Source organism: Pantherophis guttatus, chromosome 2, assembly GCF_059756535.1.
Source record: "Pantherophis guttatus breed Tessera chromosome 2, ASM5975653v1, whole genome shotgun sequence".
NCBI lineage: Eukaryota > Metazoa > Chordata > Lepidosauria > Squamata > Colubridae > Pantherophis > Pantherophis guttatus.
In genome coordinates, this window is record NC_142064.1 from 105,814,565 (window position 1) to 105,836,487 (window position 21,923).

At 40.0% G+C, this 21,923-nt stretch overlaps 1 protein-coding gene across 1 annotated transcript in view; it reads right to left on the reverse strand.

Annotated features, from left to right (window-relative positions):
- Positions 1-7,103: 7,103 nt before the first annotated feature.
- The window catches only part of CFAP91 (cilia and flagella associated protein 91), a 39,014-nt gene continuing 24,194 nt past the window's right edge, over positions 7,104-21,923 (reverse strand). The window contains exons 12-17 of the mRNA XM_034411146.2: positions 20,739-20,810; positions 13,661-13,807; positions 10,806-11,027; positions 9,803-9,951; positions 9,041-9,132; positions 7,104-7,507 (exon numbers count right to left, since the gene is read on the reverse strand). Of these exons, the coding sequence (XP_034267037.1) occupies positions 7,242-7,507; positions 9,041-9,132; positions 9,803-9,951; positions 10,806-11,027; positions 13,661-13,807; positions 20,739-20,810 (948 nt within the window). The 3' untranslated portion in view covers positions 7,104-7,241. The remainder of the gene's footprint in view (positions 7,508-9,040; positions 9,133-9,802; positions 9,952-10,805; positions 11,028-13,660; positions 13,808-20,738; positions 20,811-21,923) is intronic.

Consider the following 21,923-nt stretch of genomic DNA (forward strand, 5'->3'; position numbering starts at 1 on the left):
GCGAGAACGGCTGTAAATAGTGGAGCTCTACCGAGCTCCGTGAAAAACAACTGGTATCTGCTGACTGGGGTACCATATGGGGTCAAAGCCACCTTGGAGGGGTGGTGAAGAAAGTAGAGGCACTTTATCGACCATGAGGAATTTGCAATTTCCTCATTAGGTCCAAAGAAAGCTCTCTTGAAAGGCAGCAGGGACAACGGCCATTTTTGGCAAGTCACAAGTTGTGACAACTGAGACAATAAGATTTGTGCTGGAGTGGTTCGTGGACAGAGCAGTGAAACTGGGTGAGATAACTTCCAACTTTTATTCTAGAGAAAAGAATTTCAAAAATAATCTCCAAGAGTTAAGAAAGCAGCAATTTGATACATGGAGAAAGATTAAAGACTAAAGAGGCGAAAGAAATGCCCAATGGAAGCTTTAAAATATAGAAAGCCTGGAAAAGAGCTAAAAATAATTGGAAAAGTGATTATTGGGAGAAACTGCTCTCCTTATTTTTATTTTTAAACCCCCTGGATTTATCTGACAATTACCATATTTTTTGGAGTATAAGACACACCTTTTCCCCCCAAAAAAGAGGGTGAAAATTTGGGTGTGTCTTATGCTCCGAATGTAGCCTCGCCCAGCCTCAGAAATGGAGATTTCAGAGGCTGAAAGAAGCTTTAGGGAAAAAGCCTCAGAAATGAAGCTTCAGAAAAAAAGCCTCTGAAAGGGTTTTATCTAAAATAATATGGCAAGCAACAAAAGAAAAATCAATAAAGGTTTTAACCAAACTATGCTAACAAATCTGGAGAATGACACGATAACCAACAGATCGGAAGAGGTTAATCTACATACCAAATACCAAAGAAAGGAGATTGAACAGAGTACAGATAGTCCTTCAGAATAAAAGCCTCTGAAAGAAGCTTCAGAAAAAAAAGCCTCCAAACAGAGCTTTAGAAAAAAAGCCCTTTTTTTTTCTGAAGCTCTGTTTCGGAGGCTTTCAGAGGCAGAAAAAAAAGTTTTTCCTGAAACAGAGTTTCTGAAGTTTCAGAGGCAGAATAAAAAGCAAGGCACAGAGTTTACAACCAACGAACCTGTTGCTAAACTTCACCTCCGGAAACAGCTGATTGGGGGTATTCCGGTAGGCCGATCCACCCATCAATCAGCTTTTTTCTTATTTTCCTCCCCAAAAACTAAGGTTTTTATACTCCAGGTTTTATACTCCAGGTCTTTATACTAAGGTCTTATACTCCAGTGCGTCTTATACTCCGAAAAATACGGTAACTGTTTGGAGAACACCGTTTAAGGTGGGAATTTGGAGCAGGGGAGCCATCTACTGGAAGAAGAGCACTACAGCATGGGAAACTAGTGAAAGTGAGAATTGTTTAATACAGATGAAGGAAGGAGTAAGACGAAACAACACCTGGAAAGCGGCTTGACCTTGACTCCATTCCAGAAGGTGTTTTGGATGTTTGGAAATACTTGGTGAGCTTTTTGAAGATCCTTAAGACAAATTGCAAAGAACTAAAATTCTACTGAAGCTGTTTAATGGATGGTGGATTTGAAAGATCTGAGGAAATTTGGTGGACCAATTTGGACTTAGATTATTAAGGTTATTTGACAGAAAATTATACGAGGCAAAAGAAGAAAGGTGATAGAAGAAAAGAAAAAAGAAGAAACGCTAAATAAGACTTCAAAATTTGGACACTTGGGAAGGTGAACAACTGGAAAACTATAAACACTGTAAATTACCAAAGAGCTCCAAGGACTGTAAATTTAAGGGATTTGGAGGTACAACCATAGGACTGATTAAATTTTATTAATAATTGGCTTTGGTTGGAGTTTTTAGATATTGGGACATTGGAACATCAGAGGTATATTGAGCATTTTTAATATATAAAATAATTATAAAATGACTCAACGGGATAATAGAGCCGTATGAAGAAATGTTATCTATGCTTAAAAGTATACATGAAACAATAAAGAACAATAAGGAGATAAGGAGACTGTCCAAAAATAAAGGAGTGAGTATAGAAGACTTTCAACAAACATGGGAAAAAGAAAAAGATGAACATAATATTCAGAAAATAGATGAGAAATCAGAAGAAGTGGGGGAGGAGACAAAGCAAAATAAGATACAAGAAGATAAAGACACTGAAGAGAAAGGAATAATAAGTATGAATCAAATCCCTTAAGAGTTTACAACAGAACAGAAAAAAAAGAAAAGAAAAATCTCCTCCAAAAAAAGAAACGACTATGGGTGGGTGCTCAAAGGATGCAGCCGAAGGAGACAAGGGGTAAACCAAAGGGAATATTTAGTGGGTATAAAAATGTTAGAAAGAGATATAAGATTTCAAGAGAGAGAAATAAAAGAGTGACCAAAAAGTCAATAAATGATGGAACTTCAAAAAGGTTAAGAGATAAAAGACAAAAAGTAGAAACCACAAAGTGGAAAATAGTAGCATACTTATTGATAGATAATAGAATTTATTATAATCATAAATAAATTAAGGTTAGAAGTTGGAAGTGTAGGATTAGGCAACCTAATTGTATTATTGTTATTAACTGTGTAAAAACTATATTGGAAACTATATTGGAAACTTATTAGGGACTAGAAATTTTGTGGACTTTGAGATATAATCCTGGGACTGATTAAATTTGGTTAATAATTGGCCTTATTAGTGTTTCTAGATATTTGGGATATTGGAATTATGATGGAATTGAGTAATTTTAAAAATATTAAATTATTAAAGATTCAGCAGGGGACAACAAACATATTGTAAAAAAGAAATGTTATTGATGTTTAAATGAATTTATTTTAAAAAAGTGATAAGGAATCATAGAATGGTATTGCTGAAATTGGAAGATTAAGATTATATATTTTTAATGATATTATTACTGTTAGCATTTTGTAAAAAGAATATTGACCCAGGCAATGCACTGTCCACAAAATATGTATGGTGTTAAAGGAAGACTACAAATAAAACATATACAAAAGAGATCATCTGACACCATGGAGTAAGGTACCATCCATATGCTGAATTCTTTTTTTTTTTTTATTGAAAAAGTTTTACAATTACATTTTCTCCCCAGTTTCTCCCCCCCAACTCTCCCTAACCCTCCCTAACCCCCCCTAACCCACCCCTCCCCCCCGGACTTCCACAGAATATAATCCAAATCAAAATCCCCTTTTTATAAAACTTGAACCCCTCCACCCCCTGTATATTTTTCACATCTTCACAAAATTCAAATATTTCTGTCTTTATATAATACTTTCAGTTAAAAGCTATCTGATATTTCCTAGTTTGATATTTATTCTGCACATAATCTATCCACTTTTTCCACTCCCATTCATAAGTCTCTTGTGAGCGATCTTTTAGATATGCTGAAATCTTCGCCATCTCTGCAAAGCTGGCCATCTTCAAAGTTCATTCATCAATAGTAGGCATAGCTTCATTTTTCCAATATTGACCTATCAGTAATCTCGCTGCTGTTATCATATACAATATCAACTTTGTTTCACCCAATGTAAAACCCTTAACTATACCCAATAAAAACAATTGTGGAGAAAACTGAATTTTTTTCTTCAAAACATTCTGCATAACCCACCAATTTTTTATCCAAAAAGCCTTCACTTTCTTACAAGTCCACCACACATGATAATATGTGGCATCTAGGCAATCACATCTCCAACATTTTGGTTGAACATTAGGGTACATGCACGACAATTTCTTAGGATCTAAATGCCATCTATAAAACATTTTATAAAAATTTTCCCTCAAATTCTGCGACTGTGTAAATTTAACATTCTGAACCCATATTTTTTCCCATGTTTCCAACATCACTGGTTCTGCAAAATTTTGTGCCCACTTAATCATGCAATCTTTAACCAATTCAGTTTATGAATCCCTTTCTAACAAAACATTATAAAGCCTTTTAATATGCATTGGACCTTTCTCTTTTATATGTCTAACCAATTCTTCCTCATGCATCATTATACCAATTTTTTGGTCCTCTTTCCATCTCATTTGAAGTTGATTATACTGTAACCAAGTTAAATTAATCCCTTCTTTCAACAGCGTTTCTAAAGTCTTCAGTTGCCATCTGCCCACACCTGCAAAAAGAACTTCTTTATATAACCCCCCCCGAGTGACATTATATTTGTATTCCACATGATATGACCAAGATCCAGCCATAACGGTATTTTGTAATCCCATTTGAGTCGGTGCTTCTTCCAAACTCTCATCAAAGAGTCTCTAAGTATGTGGCTTTTAAAAATTCTTCATTCCTGGCAAATTAAGCAATGTCCTATCTCCGGATTTGGAGGTTGTGGGGGTTTGGGTGGGGAACAACAGTCCTCAGCACAACCTTGGCAAGATTGAGTGACTGGATTTTGAGGTTCTGGGAATTTACCATGTTTGGTGCTGGATGATCTATGTATAATCTGAATGTTTCTCTTGACTTGTTATTCTTGCTCGATGGACAGTTGTCAGTCATGAGTAGGAAGATCTTTGTTAGTAACATTGATCCTGGATCAGAAGGCTCTATGCTCACTTACTCATGCCGATTTCCCATATGGATTTCTGAATTTGTGCTCTACATAGAGTGCCTTGAAAAGTAGCTAGAAAGCTGCAAATCCTCCTGGGGTAAAATGTGATAGTTATGGGTGTCCCTGGATCAATGCACTTTACACCTCTGCATTGGTTGCCAGTTTGCTTCTGGGTTTAATTCAAAATCCTGGTAATAAGCTATAAAACCCTATATGGTGTGGAGCTGGGTTATTTGAGGGCTACCTCTCCCCAGTTACAGCTCCCCATCTCATCAGGCTCAGCAGAAGAGGCATATTATGGATCCTATCTATAAAGGAATGTCATGCGATGGGATCCAGGAGAAGCTTTTTTGTGACAGTATCTGTCCTCTGGAATGACATCTCCACTGCAGTTAGATTGACCCTGACCCTACTGATCTTTTGGCAGTCTGATGGAAGAGCACCGGTGGACTCATGCTTTTAACTCTTGGACTGGTGCCCTGGGAGTCTCCTGGACTTTAGGTCCAGGCTCACTGCTGCCACCAATGAGTAGTGCAATGCAGGGCTGGGCTGTGGTGGCTGTGGCTTTGCAGCACACACCCCAGCTTGTATATGGCCTATGCCAGGCCTCCCTCAACTTCCTCCACCCTGAGGCACCCCCATGCTCCACTTAATGGAATTGTTTAACAACTGCAACAAGAGTGGTGGGATTGTGTTCATTGAGCAAAGTGCTCGTGTGTGCCTCAATTTATGACCAAAATTCCAGGCTCAATTGTGGTTGTAACTTGAGAACTACCCTGTAGTACCAAATTCACATGCTTTCAAAATTAGCCTTCAACATCTTGCGTTTATTCCTGTTTGTTTTAATAAGCAATTCAATATTTATTAATTTTTGAAGATTGCCATGAATGCTGGCTGTTAACAACTTTACAGAAATATTTATTTCCTAAAATTGCAGGCTACTGAAATGAAATTTGCATTTGAACTTAGAGAAGCATTCTCAATGAAAACATTGAAAAGCTTAACAGATCAAAATTTTCTCTCCTCAAACAGCTTTGCTTTTTCCTTTGGAACGTCTGAAATGTTTAGCTGTTCCATGATCTCTATTGGTCAAACTAAGAATGCAACATTACAACTGTCCGCACTGTATTACTATTAAAGCCCTGGCTCCACTACACATAGGACAGAGCATCCTTTTATCTGCCCAGTGCTATTCCCTAAAGATGGCCTAGGGCAGGGGTCGGCAACCCGCAGCTCCAGAGCCAGAAGTGGCTCTTTGGGCTCTCTGCCATGGCTCCCTGTCCCATCACTGGTTCGCCTCGCCCCGCCCCTCTTATTTCTTTTTTGGACTCCAGCCCGAAGCGGCAGGAAGTGAAGGCTGCCTTACGTGAAAGCAGGTACAGGGCAGCTTCACTCCTGCACTGTCCTCCTCCCTCCTCCTCTTGTAACCCCCTGGCCAGCTGTGGCTGAGCCGGGAGTGTGCGCACGTGTGGAGAGACCCTCCTTAAGTGAGCCACTGCCCGCCCCACACACGCCTTTCCTGAGCTTTGGCACTTGCTTGAGGAGGGTCTCCTCGCCCATGTGCAGCTCCCGGCTCAGCCAGAGCTGTCCCGGGCATCCTGAGAGGAGGAGGGGGGAGAGGGTCGCTGGAGAGTGCAGGAACAAAGCTGCCCTGTACCTGCCTTTGCGCCACATTTGCACATAAAGTAGCCTTCACTTCCTGCCACTTCAGGCTGGAGTCTCCCTTCGTGTGGGAACACTCCCGGCTCAGCCACAGCTGGCCAGGGAGTTACAAGAGGAGGGGGAGAGAGAATGGTTGCCCGAAGGGAAGGGGGGGAAAGAGAGAGAGAGAGAGACAGACAGACATAGATACATACAGAATGATATGTAGAGGGGGGGTGAGGGAGAGATACAAGGGGAGAGAGACACGGGGGAGCGAGAATAGTTTTGTGGCTGGGTAGGCGTGGCTAGATGGTCATGTGACTGGGTGGGACTGACATTGAGTTGGCCATGCCCACCCAGGTTTTGTGGCTCCTAGTGTGGTTTTTTTCTGTAGGAAACTGGTTCAAGTGGCTCTTTGAGTGTTTAAGGTTGCCGATCCCTGGCTTAGGGGGATTTGTTTGCTAAAGGAAGCTTGGCTATCCCTTTTCTTTCTTTTTGCCAATTGCAGATTACGTAGCCTAAAAAGTCTCTGCCGTTTGCTTGCAGAAAGCTTTTGAAATTGACTTGAAAGTGGCAGAAACCCCATAACTGCTGAAATTTTAAGATAACACATGAGTTGATTTAAATATCATATAGGTTTTGCCTTCTTAAGAATATTTATGTTAGCCTATTTATTTTACAAACATAGTTTGTCCACCTAGGAGAATGGCACATAATGGGATTGATTTCCATGAAAGGATGATTCTAGTGGTTGGAGCACAGGATCATAACTGAAGAACTGCTCATGTTCTTTCAACCCATGGGAGGATGATTCAAGACACTTCTATTAGCCTGAATCTTCCCCCATCCCTGTGCCCCAAGTGTGGGGGACAGATTTGCTTCTTCCCAAAGCATTTTCTTGCAGAATCACACACATATAATCAAACTGCATCTATTTCAGAGTTAAAGCAGCAGTAGTTTATTGACAGTGTTGCTGACTGACAGGCACTCACTTGCTAGATAAACACACTGTAGTATCCTCAAGGAGGCAACACAAGAACGAACCTTGGTCTAAACATACCATAGTTTTGCTTCATTGTTCAGGAGGCCTGGCAGATTCAATGTAAGGGCTGACTTCATACATTTTATCTTCCTGGCGTTGACTGTCTGGTGGCTTGATTTCCTGCTGCTTAGCAACATCTTGACCAGTAGGTGTAACAGAAAGCAATCCGATCTGAGGAATATCTACATTGGTTGCCTGTTGAAACCCTGGGGAAAAGAGCTGTTCTACTGCTGTCTCTGTGTTTCCATGGATAATCTGATGAGCGGCATGAATATGCTTTCTCTGAGCCTGCCTCACTGTTTTGAGTAAAAGAATGAAAAAAGAGAGAGAGAAAGACCAACAATGGGTTTGGAAAATTCAGTTCCCCTTTTTTCTGCCCTCTCCATAGAAATGCACATATGAAGACAACCGTATTCCAAAGCAGTTACTTTGGAACTGCTTTGGAAGCAGTCACTAGATAAACACACTGTAGTCTTCCAAAGCACAGGACTATAACTAAACTTATGTCAATGCAATATGGGGTTCTGATAGTATAGAGACCCAACCTTTTAGGATATGCCAGCCATACTACTACAAGAGATGTGACATTACTAGCTCTTTCTCATCAAACAAGTCCAACAGATCCTTAACAAAGTAGAAATTATTTCTCTATATTGAGCCACAAGCCAAAGCATCTGAAATACAGAATATAATGGTGAGATAAGCATGCAAAATACAATAAGCAAATATCACTAAAAGCCATTTGCCAATAATTGTATGGAATTACAATTATTTCCTCAAGATGAAGATCAGCACCAAGGACCAAAGAAAATCAAAGTTAACTTCATAACCTAATGATTTCCAAGGTTCTTACATTTAGGCAGGAAAAACTAAATGCACAACTACAAAACAGATGGTACTTGGCTCAACAGTAGTGCCTGTGAGAGGGATTTAGATGTCCCAGTGGACCACCACTTAAGTAGGAGTCAGCAGTGTGTTGTAGCTGCCAAAAAAGCCAATGCTAGGCTGCATCAGTGAGAGATACCATTAAGATCATGAGAAGTTATAGTACCACTCTATACTGCACTGGTAAGACCACATTTGGAATATTGCATTCAATTCTGGGCACCACAATATAAAACATACTGAAGTCCTAGAGTACAAAGAGGAACAACAAAAATAAGGGGCCTGGAGGCTAAATAGTATGATGAATGGTTAAAGGAACTAGGCATGTTTAGCCTAAATAGACCTAATGGCAGTCTTCCAACACTTGAGGGGCTATTATAAAGAAGGGGGTTGATCCATTCTCATTAACATTTGGGGGCAGGACAAGAAGCAATGAGTGAAAATTCATCAAAGAGAGATCCAACCTGAAAGTAAGGAGAAATTTCCTGATGGTGAAAATAATTTATCAATGGAACAGCTTGCCTCCTGAAATTGTGGGTGTTCCACTGTCGGAGGTTTTCAAGAAAAGATTGGACAACCATTTGTCTGGGATGGAATAAGGATTCCTGCCTTGATCCCAATGATTTGTGCTTTGTACTGGCACAGAGTCTGGTTGTGCAATTGCAGAGATTAAAAAAAACCCTCTACAATTTTAAGTTATAAACCCCATTACACAATTATTGGCAGACTGAACCCAATAGATTCTGTTGTCTTTGCTAAGTTTATTTTGGACAACATGTTTTTATCAAGGACAGAATTTACCCAGTATTTGCTGCAGGTTTACTGATAATGTACTTACTTGAATTAGTTGTTCAGTAGATAAAGCATTGCATAGCTGGATATTAGAACAAAGCATCCAGAATACAAATTAACAGCAAGAGGTAAAAAGCTGCTCTTTTCCTCACCTTTCTCCTTAATGGTCATTTTTCTCACTTCAGGGATCAGAAAGCTATAAACTAGCTCTGCCACAATCTCTTCAGACTGTAGATTACTCTGGCTACGGGGGGGGGGGGGGATCAAATAAATGAAAATGGTTACATATTTGGCATTTTTAAAAACTTATTTTCTCTTTCATACCAAGAGTATTAGTTATTCATGTACCAATCAATGAGACAACCTCACCAACTGTTCAAGTAATGTAGGTAAAAGGGTCTGGAAAAAAATGTTTTTTGGTCCACATTTATTTCAATCCTATTTCAGGATCTGTAACATCTCATCTCCACGTACAATTATCAAAATAACAAAAAAAATACTGCTGCAGGAAAATGGAAGAAACTGAATTGCATTTTTTTTCCATGAAGAGAGAAGGAAGTTCACTTTAAAAATGTACATGGGATATCCTGTTATGTTCAAATAACATAAGGTGTGTGTTAATACAACAGACTATTTGAAAGTTCAGAAAAGAACTTTTGAAAAAGAAAAGAAAGATTGTTGAACACAAAGAGAGACTCCCCAAAGAGTCTGAAATTCAGAGGAAATTCAATAACCATACTGTACACACAGAGACAGAAAAAGTTTGCAAAACGTTCATTTTGTATATTATAAAAACTATCTTATTATATGCAATTAGTTAGCTCTAGACCAGAAAGAGATCAGTCGTTATAGTACTATAAGTACTTTTGTTATGTTCACTTTATGAATGCTGCTATTTCCTCAGGAGTGCATACCGTGTTTCCATTTCATAAGCAATACTGTTGATTTCTACAGCCATTCTCTGAATCTCTTCCCTAGATTGTTCTTCAGCTGTACTCTCCATGCTGTTCAAGATAACATCTTCTAGATATGAATCAACTGTTTTTTGGTGTACTTTAACAACCTGAAAAAAACTCAAATCAGAATTTTCCCCCACTGCTATTAGCTTATTTATTTCAGGAATAATTTATTATTTAGATCATTTTTCACTACTATTTTTCTTTGGAATTGTCCTGCTTCACTCACTTTTTACACTACACTTGGATAACATAATCTACTAGATCAGACTCCTGTTCCTTTCAATATTCTTTTAATGAATGCTTCTAGATCTAATTGTTTAAAAGTGTACAACATCACTGCACATCCAACATGTTCAATGTGAGATAGTAAATTCTGCCTTGAATTAAGTTCTGGAAGATATCAAGAATATGTTAATACAGTTTTCTTGATAATAATACAAGTGTAAATTGTCACTTTGGGGATTTTTTTTGCCTTTCCAGCCTAGCCGAGAGGTCTTCCCAGGTGACGTACATTCAACACTAACCCACTGACAACAACTATATCTCTAAATGAAATAAATCCTCCTTATTGATCTTACTGTTGTAATGTTTTCTATTGGTCTTCTGTAAATAAGTAATCGTACTTTAATCATTCTTTCTGAATTACCCCACCACTATTGTGATTAAATGCAGAGCATGATCCAGATTTAATCCGCCAATGAAGAGGCTAAAGAAACATTTAGTGGAAAACTGGATGATGTGAGATGAAGATGATAAATACAATGCTACTTCACTTGTAAACTATGTCCACTTTCAGCAGTTTGACTTCCTCCTTGTCTTCTTCACAGAAATGTTACCTCTGTACATACTGGATACAGGATTAAGGCAGATATTGTTGAGATAATCTGAACAAATGCAATTGTGCCATGACCTAGTTTAAACCCCCGTGAGCATATTTAATAGTATTTCCCACACTTGCCTGTCTAAAGATCTCATCTTCTTCACGTCTGCGTCTCTCTTCCACCTGTCGACGTCCACTTTCCTCTGCTTCCCGCATTCGGCGCTGCCTTTCTGCTAACATAGCAAAAGCATGGATTCTCCGTTCATCCTGTAGTCGAATCAGTTCTTTAGAGAGGAAATCCAACATATTTGCAAGGACTCTTCCTTCTACACGAGCCAAATGCTTTTCCATGAGAGACATCTAAGGGGAGTACAGGAATATTTCATTCCTACTTAATTTGTTTATCATTTCAATAATTTTATCTGCTTTTCAGAGCTAATGTTTAAAAAAACCTTCTGCATTATACTAAAATGTGAGTCATAAATCCATCAACATCATCTTTAATGAGATTGATGTCCAAGTCTAGAATCTGACACCCTGAGGGGGGACTGAAATTATGTTATTTCCGATATTATGAAAATAACCAGGCTTTCCTGAACAATACAAGTCTTTGCATATTTTCACAAATAACAATTGGCTTCCAAAGTTTTCCTCAGAAGTGCTAAATAATATAAAAACAAAAAGTAGATACTGTACAATTCAGAGAATTTGATAGTTACGCTCTACGTTCTCTAATGATTTCTCAGCAACCATTCTTTACCCAACTGGGCCACTACAAATAATTAGTTTAGTTTAGTTTATTATATTTATATAACGCCCTTCTCCCGAAGGACTCAGGGCAGTGAACAGCCATGGTAAAAACAATATACAACAAAAATTTAAAAACTTAATTAAAATAATTCAATCATTGGCCGAATTTAAAACACCCAACTAAAATCATTTTAAAACCCCTATCAAAACCCAATTTAAAAACCTTTATCCCGTCAGACCAGCTTGCTGGAATAATAGGGTCTTCAAAGCACGACAGAAGGTGCGGAGATCGGGGATCCTTCGTATGTCCGGGGGCAGTTCATTCCATAGGGCCGGGGACCCCACAGAGAAGGCTCTCCCCCTGGGGGTCACCAGCCTACATTGTTTGGCTGACGGCACCCTGAGGAGGCCCTCTCTGTGGGAGCATATTGGTCGGTGGGACGCAATCGGTGGCAGAATGCGGTCCTGTAGGTAACCAGGTCCTAAGCCATGGAGCGCTTTAAAGGTGGTAACCAACACCTTGAAGCGCACCCGGAAGACCACCAGGAGCCAGTGCAGCTCGCGCAAGAAGGGTGTTACATGGGAGCGACGAGACACCCCCATTATTACTCATGCGGCCGCATTCTGGACCAGCTGGAGCCTCCGGGTGCTCCTCAAGGGGAGCCCCATGTAGAGAGCATTACAATAGTCCAGCCAGGAAGTGATGAGGGTGTGAGTGACTGTGCACAGGGCGTCCCGATCCAGAAAGGGCCGCAACTGGGAGATCAGGCGAACCTGATAGAAAGCCCCCCTGGCCATGGCCGTCATATGATCTTCCAAAGACAGCTGTGAGTCCAGGAGGACGCCCAAGTTGTGAGCCCTCTCTGAGGTGGGTAAGATCTCATCCCCAATAGCCAGCGATGGTGTTAGCTGGCTATATCGGGCCGTCGGGAGCCACAGCCACTCAGTCTTGGAGGGGTTGAGTCTGAGCCTGTTCCTCCCCATCCAGATCCGCACGGCCTCCAGGCAGCGGGACATCACATCAAGGGCATCATTGGGGTGGCCTGGGGTTGAAATGTATAACTGCGTGTCATCGGCATACAGTTGACACTTCACCCCAAAGCCACGGATGATCTCGCCCAGTTGCTTCACATAAATGTTAAACAGAAGGGGCGAGAGGACTGACCCTTGCAGCACCCCACAAGTGAGGAACCTCGAGGTCAACCTCTGTCCCCCCCCCCCCGTCAACACAGACTGCGTACGGTCAGAGAGGAAGGAGGTGAACCACTGTAGCACGGTGCCCCCCACTCCCACCCCCTCCAGCCGACGCAGCATGATACCATGATCGATGGTATCAAAAGCCGCTGAGAGATCTAGGAGGACCAGGACAGAGGAGCAACCCCTGTCCCGGGCCCTCCAGAGATCATCAACCAATGCGATCAATGCCGTTTCCGTGCTGTAACCCGCCCTGAAGCCTGACTGGCACGGATCTAGATAGACAGCTTCATCCAGGAATCGAGGAAATTGTCCCGCCACCACACTCTCAACAACCTTCGCTGCGAAGCCAAGGTTGGAGACAGGACGATAGTTAGCTAATACAGCCGGGTCCAGGGAAGGCTTCTTGAGGAGGGGGCCTCACCACTGCCTCTTTCAGGGTGGCTGGGAAGACACCCTCACTCAATGAGGCGTTGGTAATCTCCTGAAACCAGCCTCGTGTAACCTCCCAGGAGGCCAGCACCAACCAGAAGGGACACGGGTCCAGTAAACGTGGTAGTGTTAAGCCTCCCCAAAATCCTGTCCATGTCCTCAGGAGTCACATGGTCAAACTCTTCCCAGGTAACACTCTCAAGACTCACCTCCGTCATCCCGTCTGAGGCTATCCAATTGGGGAATCATTCTGAGATGTTTAAACATTAGCTTCAGTTTTTTTAATTTTAATGTTTTAGTTTAGTCTTATTGTAGTTTTTACAAATATTTCATAGCCACTTGCTCTGTAATTCACATAACAACACTGAAGAAGAACATCAGTATATTTATTTTTAGTATTTCAATTTTGATGTTGGACTGAACAGAACAAGTGATTTCCCAGAGACGTAAAATTGTAGATTGAAGTACTATAGGAATGAACTTTCCTAAGACTCATTACAGCCTTCTAACTATTCTAATTAACACCAAAGACTGAAATTGGTTGAAAACTCTGCTGTTACATATATTTTGCAAAAATAATTTACTATAAAATCAATTTCCTCCATTTATAGCCAAACCTTATGTTCATGCAAATCCCGCTGCCGTTGTAAGGCCAAAGTCACTTGTTTTTCAGCCTTCTTCAACAACTGTCCATCTTCCTGAAGTGCATGTGTGGTGCGTAACTCACAAATCAATTCTAGACGCTTTTCCTTTCCTTCAAACATCTGTTTTTAATATTGAGAATCCAAGGATTGATTTAAGATAAAGTGAATGACATCTACCAAATTTGCTTAACGTTTTAAACAAATATTTATAAAAAAAATTTTTAATGAAATGACAATAAAACATACATAAATATATAAAATATAGAAACTCATTCTATGTCAGGATACCCAGGATAGAGTCTATGCAAGATCATGCAATATTGGAATTCAACATTATGCAAGCACAAGTAATAGAACAAAGTCAAACTAGAGTCTTGGACTTTAAGAGCACTTATTTCAATAAACTTATAGAGAGCTTGGGAAGGATTCCATGGAGAATCCTCAAGTGGAAAACAACTCAAGAAGCTTGGGAAATTTTGAAAAGTAAGATTATAAAAGCTCAGTCTAGCACAATACCAATGAAGAAGAAAAATAACAGCTCCCAAAGAAACCAACATGGCTGCATAAAGAACTCTCTGATAAATTGAAAGACAAAAAGGACAAGTATAAAAAGTGCAAAGAGGGACACATAACTAAAGCAGAATATCAACAAATAGTCCGAGCCTGCAAAGATGAAGTGACGAAAGATAAGGCTCACAATGAACTAAGGCTTGCAACAAAAGTAAAAAAAGTACAAAAAGAGCTTCTTTCAACATGTTAAAAACAAGAAAAAAGTCAAGGAAGCAATTGGTCCATTGGTGAGAGAAAGTGGCAAGAAGGTGACAAGCAAAAGGGAGAAAGCAGAACTACTTAACTTGTTTTTTTCATGTCTTTACACAAAGGGAAAAAACAGTCCAACCTATCAAAAACAGCACCACAAAACAGATTAGGAACACAAGTTAAAATAGGGAAGAAAATGGTAAGTGAGCACTTGTCCACCCTAGATGAGTTCAAATCACCAGGACCAGATAGTTTACACCCCAAGGTTCTGAAGGAACTGGCAGACGTGATCTCAGAACCACTGAACTATATCTTTCAAAAATCCTGGAGCACCGGGGAACAGCCAGAGGACTGGAAAAGAGCTGATGTAATTCCCATCTTCAAAAAAAATGAAAAAAAAAATAGATCCAGGAAACTACAGACCTATCAGCCTGACCTCAATGCCTGGGAAGATTCTGGAAAAGATAATCAAGCAATGAATCAGCAAACACCTAGAAGCAAACAAAGTAATAACCAAAAGCCAAGATGGGTTTGTCAAAAAAAGATAATGCCAAACAAATTGTATTGCATTCTTTGACAAAGTGACAAATTTAGTGGACCAGAGGAATGCTGTGGATATAATTTACTTGGACTTCAGAAAGGCATTTGATAAATTTTCTATCTTATAAAGATAAAAAAATGTGGGTTAGAAGCATCACCACCAGATGGGTTCATAACTGGCTGACCAACCACACTGAACGTCCTCAATGGAACTGCATCTACATGAAGGGAAGTATGCAGTAGGGTACCCCAAGGCTCTGTTTTAGGCCCAGTACTCTTCAACATCTTCACCAATGATTTGGACAATGGGATAGATGGGGAACTCATTAAATTTGCAGATGACACCAAGCTGGCAGGAATAGCCAACACTCCAGAAGATAGGCTTAAGATACAGAAGGATCTTGACAGACTTGAACATTGGGCGCTATCTAACAAAATGAAATTCAGTGGTGAAAAAAGTAAGGTTCTACATTTAGGCAAGAAAAATAAAATGCACAGGTACAATATATGTGGTACCCCACTCAACAGTAGTAACTGTGAGAGGGATCTTGGAGTCCTAGTGGAGAATCATTTAAATATGAGCCAGCAGTGTGCTGCAGCTGCCAAAAAAGCCAACACAGTTCTAGGCTACATAAACAGAGGGATAGAATCAAGATCACGTGAAGTGTTAACACCACTTTATAAGGCCTTGATAAGGCCACACTTGGAATACTGCATCCAGTTTTGGTTGCCACGATGTAAAAAAGATGTTGAGACTCTAGAAAGAGTGCAGAGAAGTGCAACAAAAATGATTAGGGGATTGGAGGCTAAAACATATAAAGGACAGTTGCAGGAACTGGATATGTCTAGTTTAATGAAAAGAAGGACTAGGGGTGAGATAATAGCAGTGTTCCGATATCTCGGGGGTTGCCACAAAGAAGAGGGAGTCAAGCTATTCTCCAAAGCACCTGAGGGCAGGAGAAGAAGCAGTGGGTGGAAACTAATCAAGGAGAGAAGCAACCTAGAAGTAAGGAGAAATTTTCTGACAGAACAATTAATCAGCGGAACGGCTCATCTCCAGAAGTTCTGGGTGCTCCAACACCGGAAGAAGAGATTGGATAATCATTTGTCTGAAATGATATAGGGTTTCCTGCCTAAGCAGGGGGTTGGACTAGAAGACCTCCAAGATCCAACTCTGTTGTTCAATTCTATTCTATTCTAGCCACAGAAGAGTAGTTGTGGGTATTTTCCCTCAACACCAAAGAAAGTCTTACTTCTTCAGGTTTGCAGCTGTGGAAAAATAAAATGAATGAAAGAAGTAGAATATGATGCTTGCAGTGAGTTTAAATTGTTCATGCAGCATGCAGTCCATAAGCCATCCCCAGAAATGTATAGAAATACATATGTTCCATAGTATTATATAAATAAATAAATAAATAAATAATTTTATTTCTATACCGCCCTTCTCCCGAAGGACTCAGGGTGGTGTACAGCCTATTAAAAATACAAAACATTTATATTTATATCTTATGAGCTGGAAAGAAAAGAAAGCAACTACAACAAATGACCCACCCCCCCCCGGTCATTGCTGCCTACTGGGCAGCTCCTTAAAGGGGAATCCATATACATAAAAAATTAAGCTCTGAAGAACCTCAGAAGTAAATATACTGCCATGTGTGTCAAAATACACCTTAATTTATGTTTCTCCTCCAATTTATCGATCTGTATTGAGAAAGGAAGCCATATGCTCAACAAATAGTCATGTATACTTTTAAAGATAGCTCTTCATACTGGATGAATTAATAGGCATTAGTTAAGCCTCTTACTTATCTATAACACAAAAGAGGAGAAAGCATATAGTTCTCACTTATCAACTGCCTCGTTTAGTGACTGTTCAAAATAATAATGGGTAAAAAAAGCTTTGCAACCAATCTTTGCATTTATGAATATAGCAGCACCCTGTAGTCAAGTGATTGTCATTTGTGTGCTTCACAACTACTTGTGACATAGTTAATAGAGAAGGCAGAAGTAAAATTGTAAGTCGTGGTCATGTGGTGTATCATCTAATGACAATGATGGTTTGCTTAATGACTGAAGGGGTAGTATGGTTATAATACCTTGACTCGTACCAATCGGGCTTCCGACACGGACACAGCACGGAAACGGCATTGGTTGCTCTGGTGAATGATCTCTGGCGGGCTCGGGATGGTGGTTGTTCCTCCATCCTGGTCCTACTTGACCTCTCAGCGGCTTTTGATACCATCGACCATGGTATCCTACTGCAGCGACTTGTGGGGTTGGGGGTGGGAGGCACTGTTTTACAGTGGTTCTCCTCCTACCTCTCGGGTCGCTTTCAGTTTGTATGGGCGGGAGGGCAGAGATCCACCCCGAGGCCCCTAAATTGTGGGGTGCCTCAGGGGTCGGTTCTCTCCCCCCTACTCTTTAACATCTATATGAAGCCACTGGATGAGATCATTCGTGGCTTTGGGGTGAGATATCATCAATATGCTGATGATACCCAATTATACATCTCCACCCCAGACCACCCCAGAGATGCCCTTTCCGTGATGTCCCGTTGCCTGGAGGTGGTACGGGCCTGGATGGGCAGAAACAGACTCAAACTCAATCCCTCCAAGACAGAGTGGCTGTGGATGCCGGCATCTCGGGTTTCAGAGGCCCCATCACTTTTGATAGATGGGGAAAAACTTGCCCCCGTTGATAGGGCTCGCAACTTGGGTGTCCTCCTGGATGCTCGGCTGTCCCTAGACCACCATCTAACGGCCGTGACCAGGGGGGCCTTCGCACAGGTTCACCTGGTGCGCCAGTTGTGCCCTTTCATGACCTTTGCACAGTCACTCATGACCTGGTTACTTCCCACTTGGATTACTGCAATTCCCTCTACATGGGCCTGCCCGAGATGCACCCGTAGACTCCAGCTGATCCAGAATGCAGCTGCACGGGTTGTTACGGGAGCCCCTCGTTACTCCCATATAACTCCCCTCCTGCGTGAGCTGCACTGGTTACCAGTGGTTCTCCGGGTCATGACTTAGGTCCTGGATATTTGCAGGACCTTCTCCTGCCTGCCTCTCACCGTCCTGTTCGCTCACATAGGGCCTCTCTCCTCAGGGTTCCGACAGCGAGCCAATGTTGTCTTGCTATGCCCAGGGGTAGGGCGTTCTCTGTGAGTGCTCCCACCCTCTGGAATGAATTACCTACTGAGCTCCGCACGGCTCCTGATCTCCATTCCTTTCGTCGGGACCTGAAGACTTGGCTGTTCAAGCAAATAGGCTGACTCTGATTCCGGGTTTTATTATTTACTATTAATTAGTTATTTGGTTTAAAAGGGGATTTTATTGTACTTGTTTCTTAACTTGTGTTCGCCGCCCTGAGTCCTTCGGGAGAATGGCGGCATATAAATACATGTAATAAATAAATAAATAAATAAATAAATAAATAAATAAATAAATAAGCAAGCAAGCAAGCAAGCAAGCAAGCAAGCAAGCAAGCAAGCAAGCAAGCAAGCAAGCCCATCACAGTTATGTGATTTTTGTTCAACAATCTGCGTGTTTAGCAATGAAGTTGCCATCCAAATTGTGGTCCTTAAGCAAGGTCTACGGGACATCAAAGTACTTTAGACTGCAAAGGATAAACAAAAAGATTCTTATGTGGAAACAAGAAGTTGCCAGGTTTGGTAGCTTTTTTATTGTATTTTTAAAGATTTATATCCTACCTTTTCTCCACTAGCTCAAGACTGCCTACTATGCCATTCTCTTCAGTTTATTCCCACAACAATCCTGTAGGAATAAGTTGTACTTTTGGATTGCTGTGGGAATAAACTGAACTGGGAGAGCATTAATGGACCCAAAGTCTTCCGCATTCTGAAATAGCTTTTAGGACATCCTAAATTATATGTTCCTATTGCAGACTGTCCTGGAAATGCCCCTATTCTGTTAGGTGCTTCAGAGTTCTGTTCTTTTAAATGATGTTTTCTTTATACCAGGTTTAATGTATACTTACTCCTTCCTTGAATTTCCTATTTGTCAAAGAAGGTCTAGTTAACCATTCCTTGACAAAATTATTAATTTTTCAAATTAATTATGCATTCAGGGTACTGTTATATGATTGTACCGTATTTCCCTTGTTTCATCTTTTTCTTGTCCTAGGTGTAACCTTACCAGACAGCCCCAATATAATTATAATGGCTTTCTCGTTACCTACCTGATTACCTTATTTTTCCTTCTAATAAACACAGTATTCAGTTGTTGCTTTTGTATTTTTGTTTTTGCCTCCAAAACTATTTTATTTCCTTCAAAATCTATTCAAGTTTATTGTGGATAAATCAGAGTAAATTACAGTATTGACCAACAAACCATGATCAGAAATGAAAATCTGAAATTATTACAGAATAACCAAGATTTCTCATGGTTACTGAATTAAAAAAATATTTATACCTGCTTCTTTGCTCCTAAAGCTACTACAAAGTTTGGAATACAAAAGAAAAATGAATTAAAACAGACTAACAATGTTAAATCATTATTTCCCTTTGTAGTTTTGTAAGTTTGGATCTAATTTAGAATTTGAATACTGTTTAGTATAAAATATGGTTGCAATCGAAAGGAACATAAGTAGCTCAGGGTTGAATGAGGAATCTTTGGTGTTCTCTGAGCATGATTGTTTGTTTGCAGGTATTTTATTATCAAAGTAGGTAACCTCATCAGTGCTAGTGATTGTGGGTTTGCTGCCTGCTTATGTACAGTAGCTTGCCTGTAAGAATGTGCTTTTCTCTTTTATAATTCCTGATTAGGGTATTGTTTTTTGCTTGATTGTCTAGTATTAATCCTTGCTTATCTGGATGTTGCTTGTTGGAGATAATGTGTTCTGGTTTTTTGTTTCCTTCTTAGCTTTATTGTTGTCTATTTTGAATGGTATATAAATGTGGTGTATGTGTTTATTGATATCTGATTTATCTGAATGTCAAGCTTTCAGGCATTCCTTACTGTTTTGGGGTTTAGTTTGGTATAGGACATCCAATTTCCCAGATGAAACTATAGTTGAATCTGTCCATGTGTTGTGAGATTAAGCAATTTCATTGTGTATTCCAGCTGCTAGTTAGTTTCATGGATGCACTCTTATTACTCTTGTGCCTGTCTGTTCTACATAGTGGTTGTTACAGTCACTGTCACCTCTTACATTCTATGTTGTAGATGACTTGATTTTTTCTTCTTGGGCTACTGGGCCATTTAATTTACTTAAGATATTTAGGAGGGTATTAATTGCTTTGTGTGCTATAGTAATGCCATGTGGTTGTAAGTCTGTTGATTGTTTCTGATATGTTTTTTATGTATGGCAGTGTTATTCTTTTCATAGCTTGTTTGGTTGCACTGTAGGGCTTGAATGCTTAGGCAGATTTTTGATAAAGTGATATGGGCATTCATTTTGTTGGAAGATGTATAGGTGGTCATTTTCCTTTTTCTGGGGTTCTGGGTGGTTGCAGTGCATTTGTACTGGCTTGAATAATGTTCTTACACAGTTCCTGTTAAGTTGTGGGTGGATGGGGGATATATAAGATATAGTTTCATGAGAATATCTTAGTTGACCTAAACACAATATAGTTTATTGTGCCTTCAAAACAATTGGAAGGACATGATCATATGGGTTAGGGTGCAGATGTGGATTTTTTTCTTTTTAAAATGGTTTAATATAAACAGTTGGGAGACGCAAATATTGACAGAATCTGTCATCAAGTTAATGGATGCCACAAAACAAAACTTACCATGTTTTGGATAGCTCTGCCTCGTATTAATTTCTGTAGTATAATTATAGCCAATTCTCTCTCTTCATCTATCTTTAAAAGAAAACAAAAGCATTGGAAATATAGCAATAAGCTAAAACATCTGTTTTCAAGGATTATGTCCTGTCTGATTCTGGATAAATTAGTTGGTACATTTCACTAAGAGATTTGCTTATTGTTTTTGGCTACAGTATGCTGCCCATATTCTTACTGGCATAAGATATGAAGAGAAACAATTAGTGTGTCCAAGTGAAGGTGGGAAATACAAACAATAACTACATAGAGAAAAGTAATAAAATTAAGAGTAATAAGCTGAAGAAGCAGATAAGGAGGAGATGTGAGCCAAGATGCTCTAGTAAATCAAAATAAGCAACTGCCATCAGCTGCTGTTTGCTGATTTGCTGCCTCTCCCTAAACTGCTGTCCTAATTGGCTTAATGTATGTCTCAATGTTCCAGTTAAATCATAAGGCCAAACATGCTGGTTGCAGAAAACAGCACACTCCTAGAGTGAAAGCTGTCTTCCTTGTGTGGTAGTAAAGACAGCTGATTATCAGGTAGGTGATTTGTAAAGAGACCCTCACCCAGTTAATAAACAAGGTGCCCTCAGCAAAGACAAAAAACAAAAAAATCCTGGCTGTAATAGGGAGTAAAATGATTCGTAAGGAAACTGTAGGCTGACCTTTCTAAGTGAAGATATAACTCTGAGATATGTCATACCATATCCCCACCTCTCCATTACTATTGTTAATATTGTTAGTACAAGAATGGAATCTGGATTCCTTTTCGCAAAGAAAGCCTTTAAAATCAAACCTTCATTAATCATTATTTTTGCAATTTTACACTCATAAGATCTCTTTCAAGATACAGCCTTTCCTTATCCATTCAATACTCTCTCTGATGCTTAATCTACATAGATAACAATTTGTATGCATGTTTTTTCTTTTTCTCATGTTGAATGTGAATGAATAAACTAATCATGGCATTGGACTAATCTATAATTTCACTCTTCAAAACTTATCGTGTTATAGACCCGTAATGGCAAACCTATGGCACGTGTGCCAGAGGTGGCACGCAGCACCCGTTCTGTGGGCACGCAAGCTGACACCCCAATTCAATTCTGCTGCGCAGGCGCACGCGCCTCCCGCCGGCCAGCTGGTCCTTGGGCC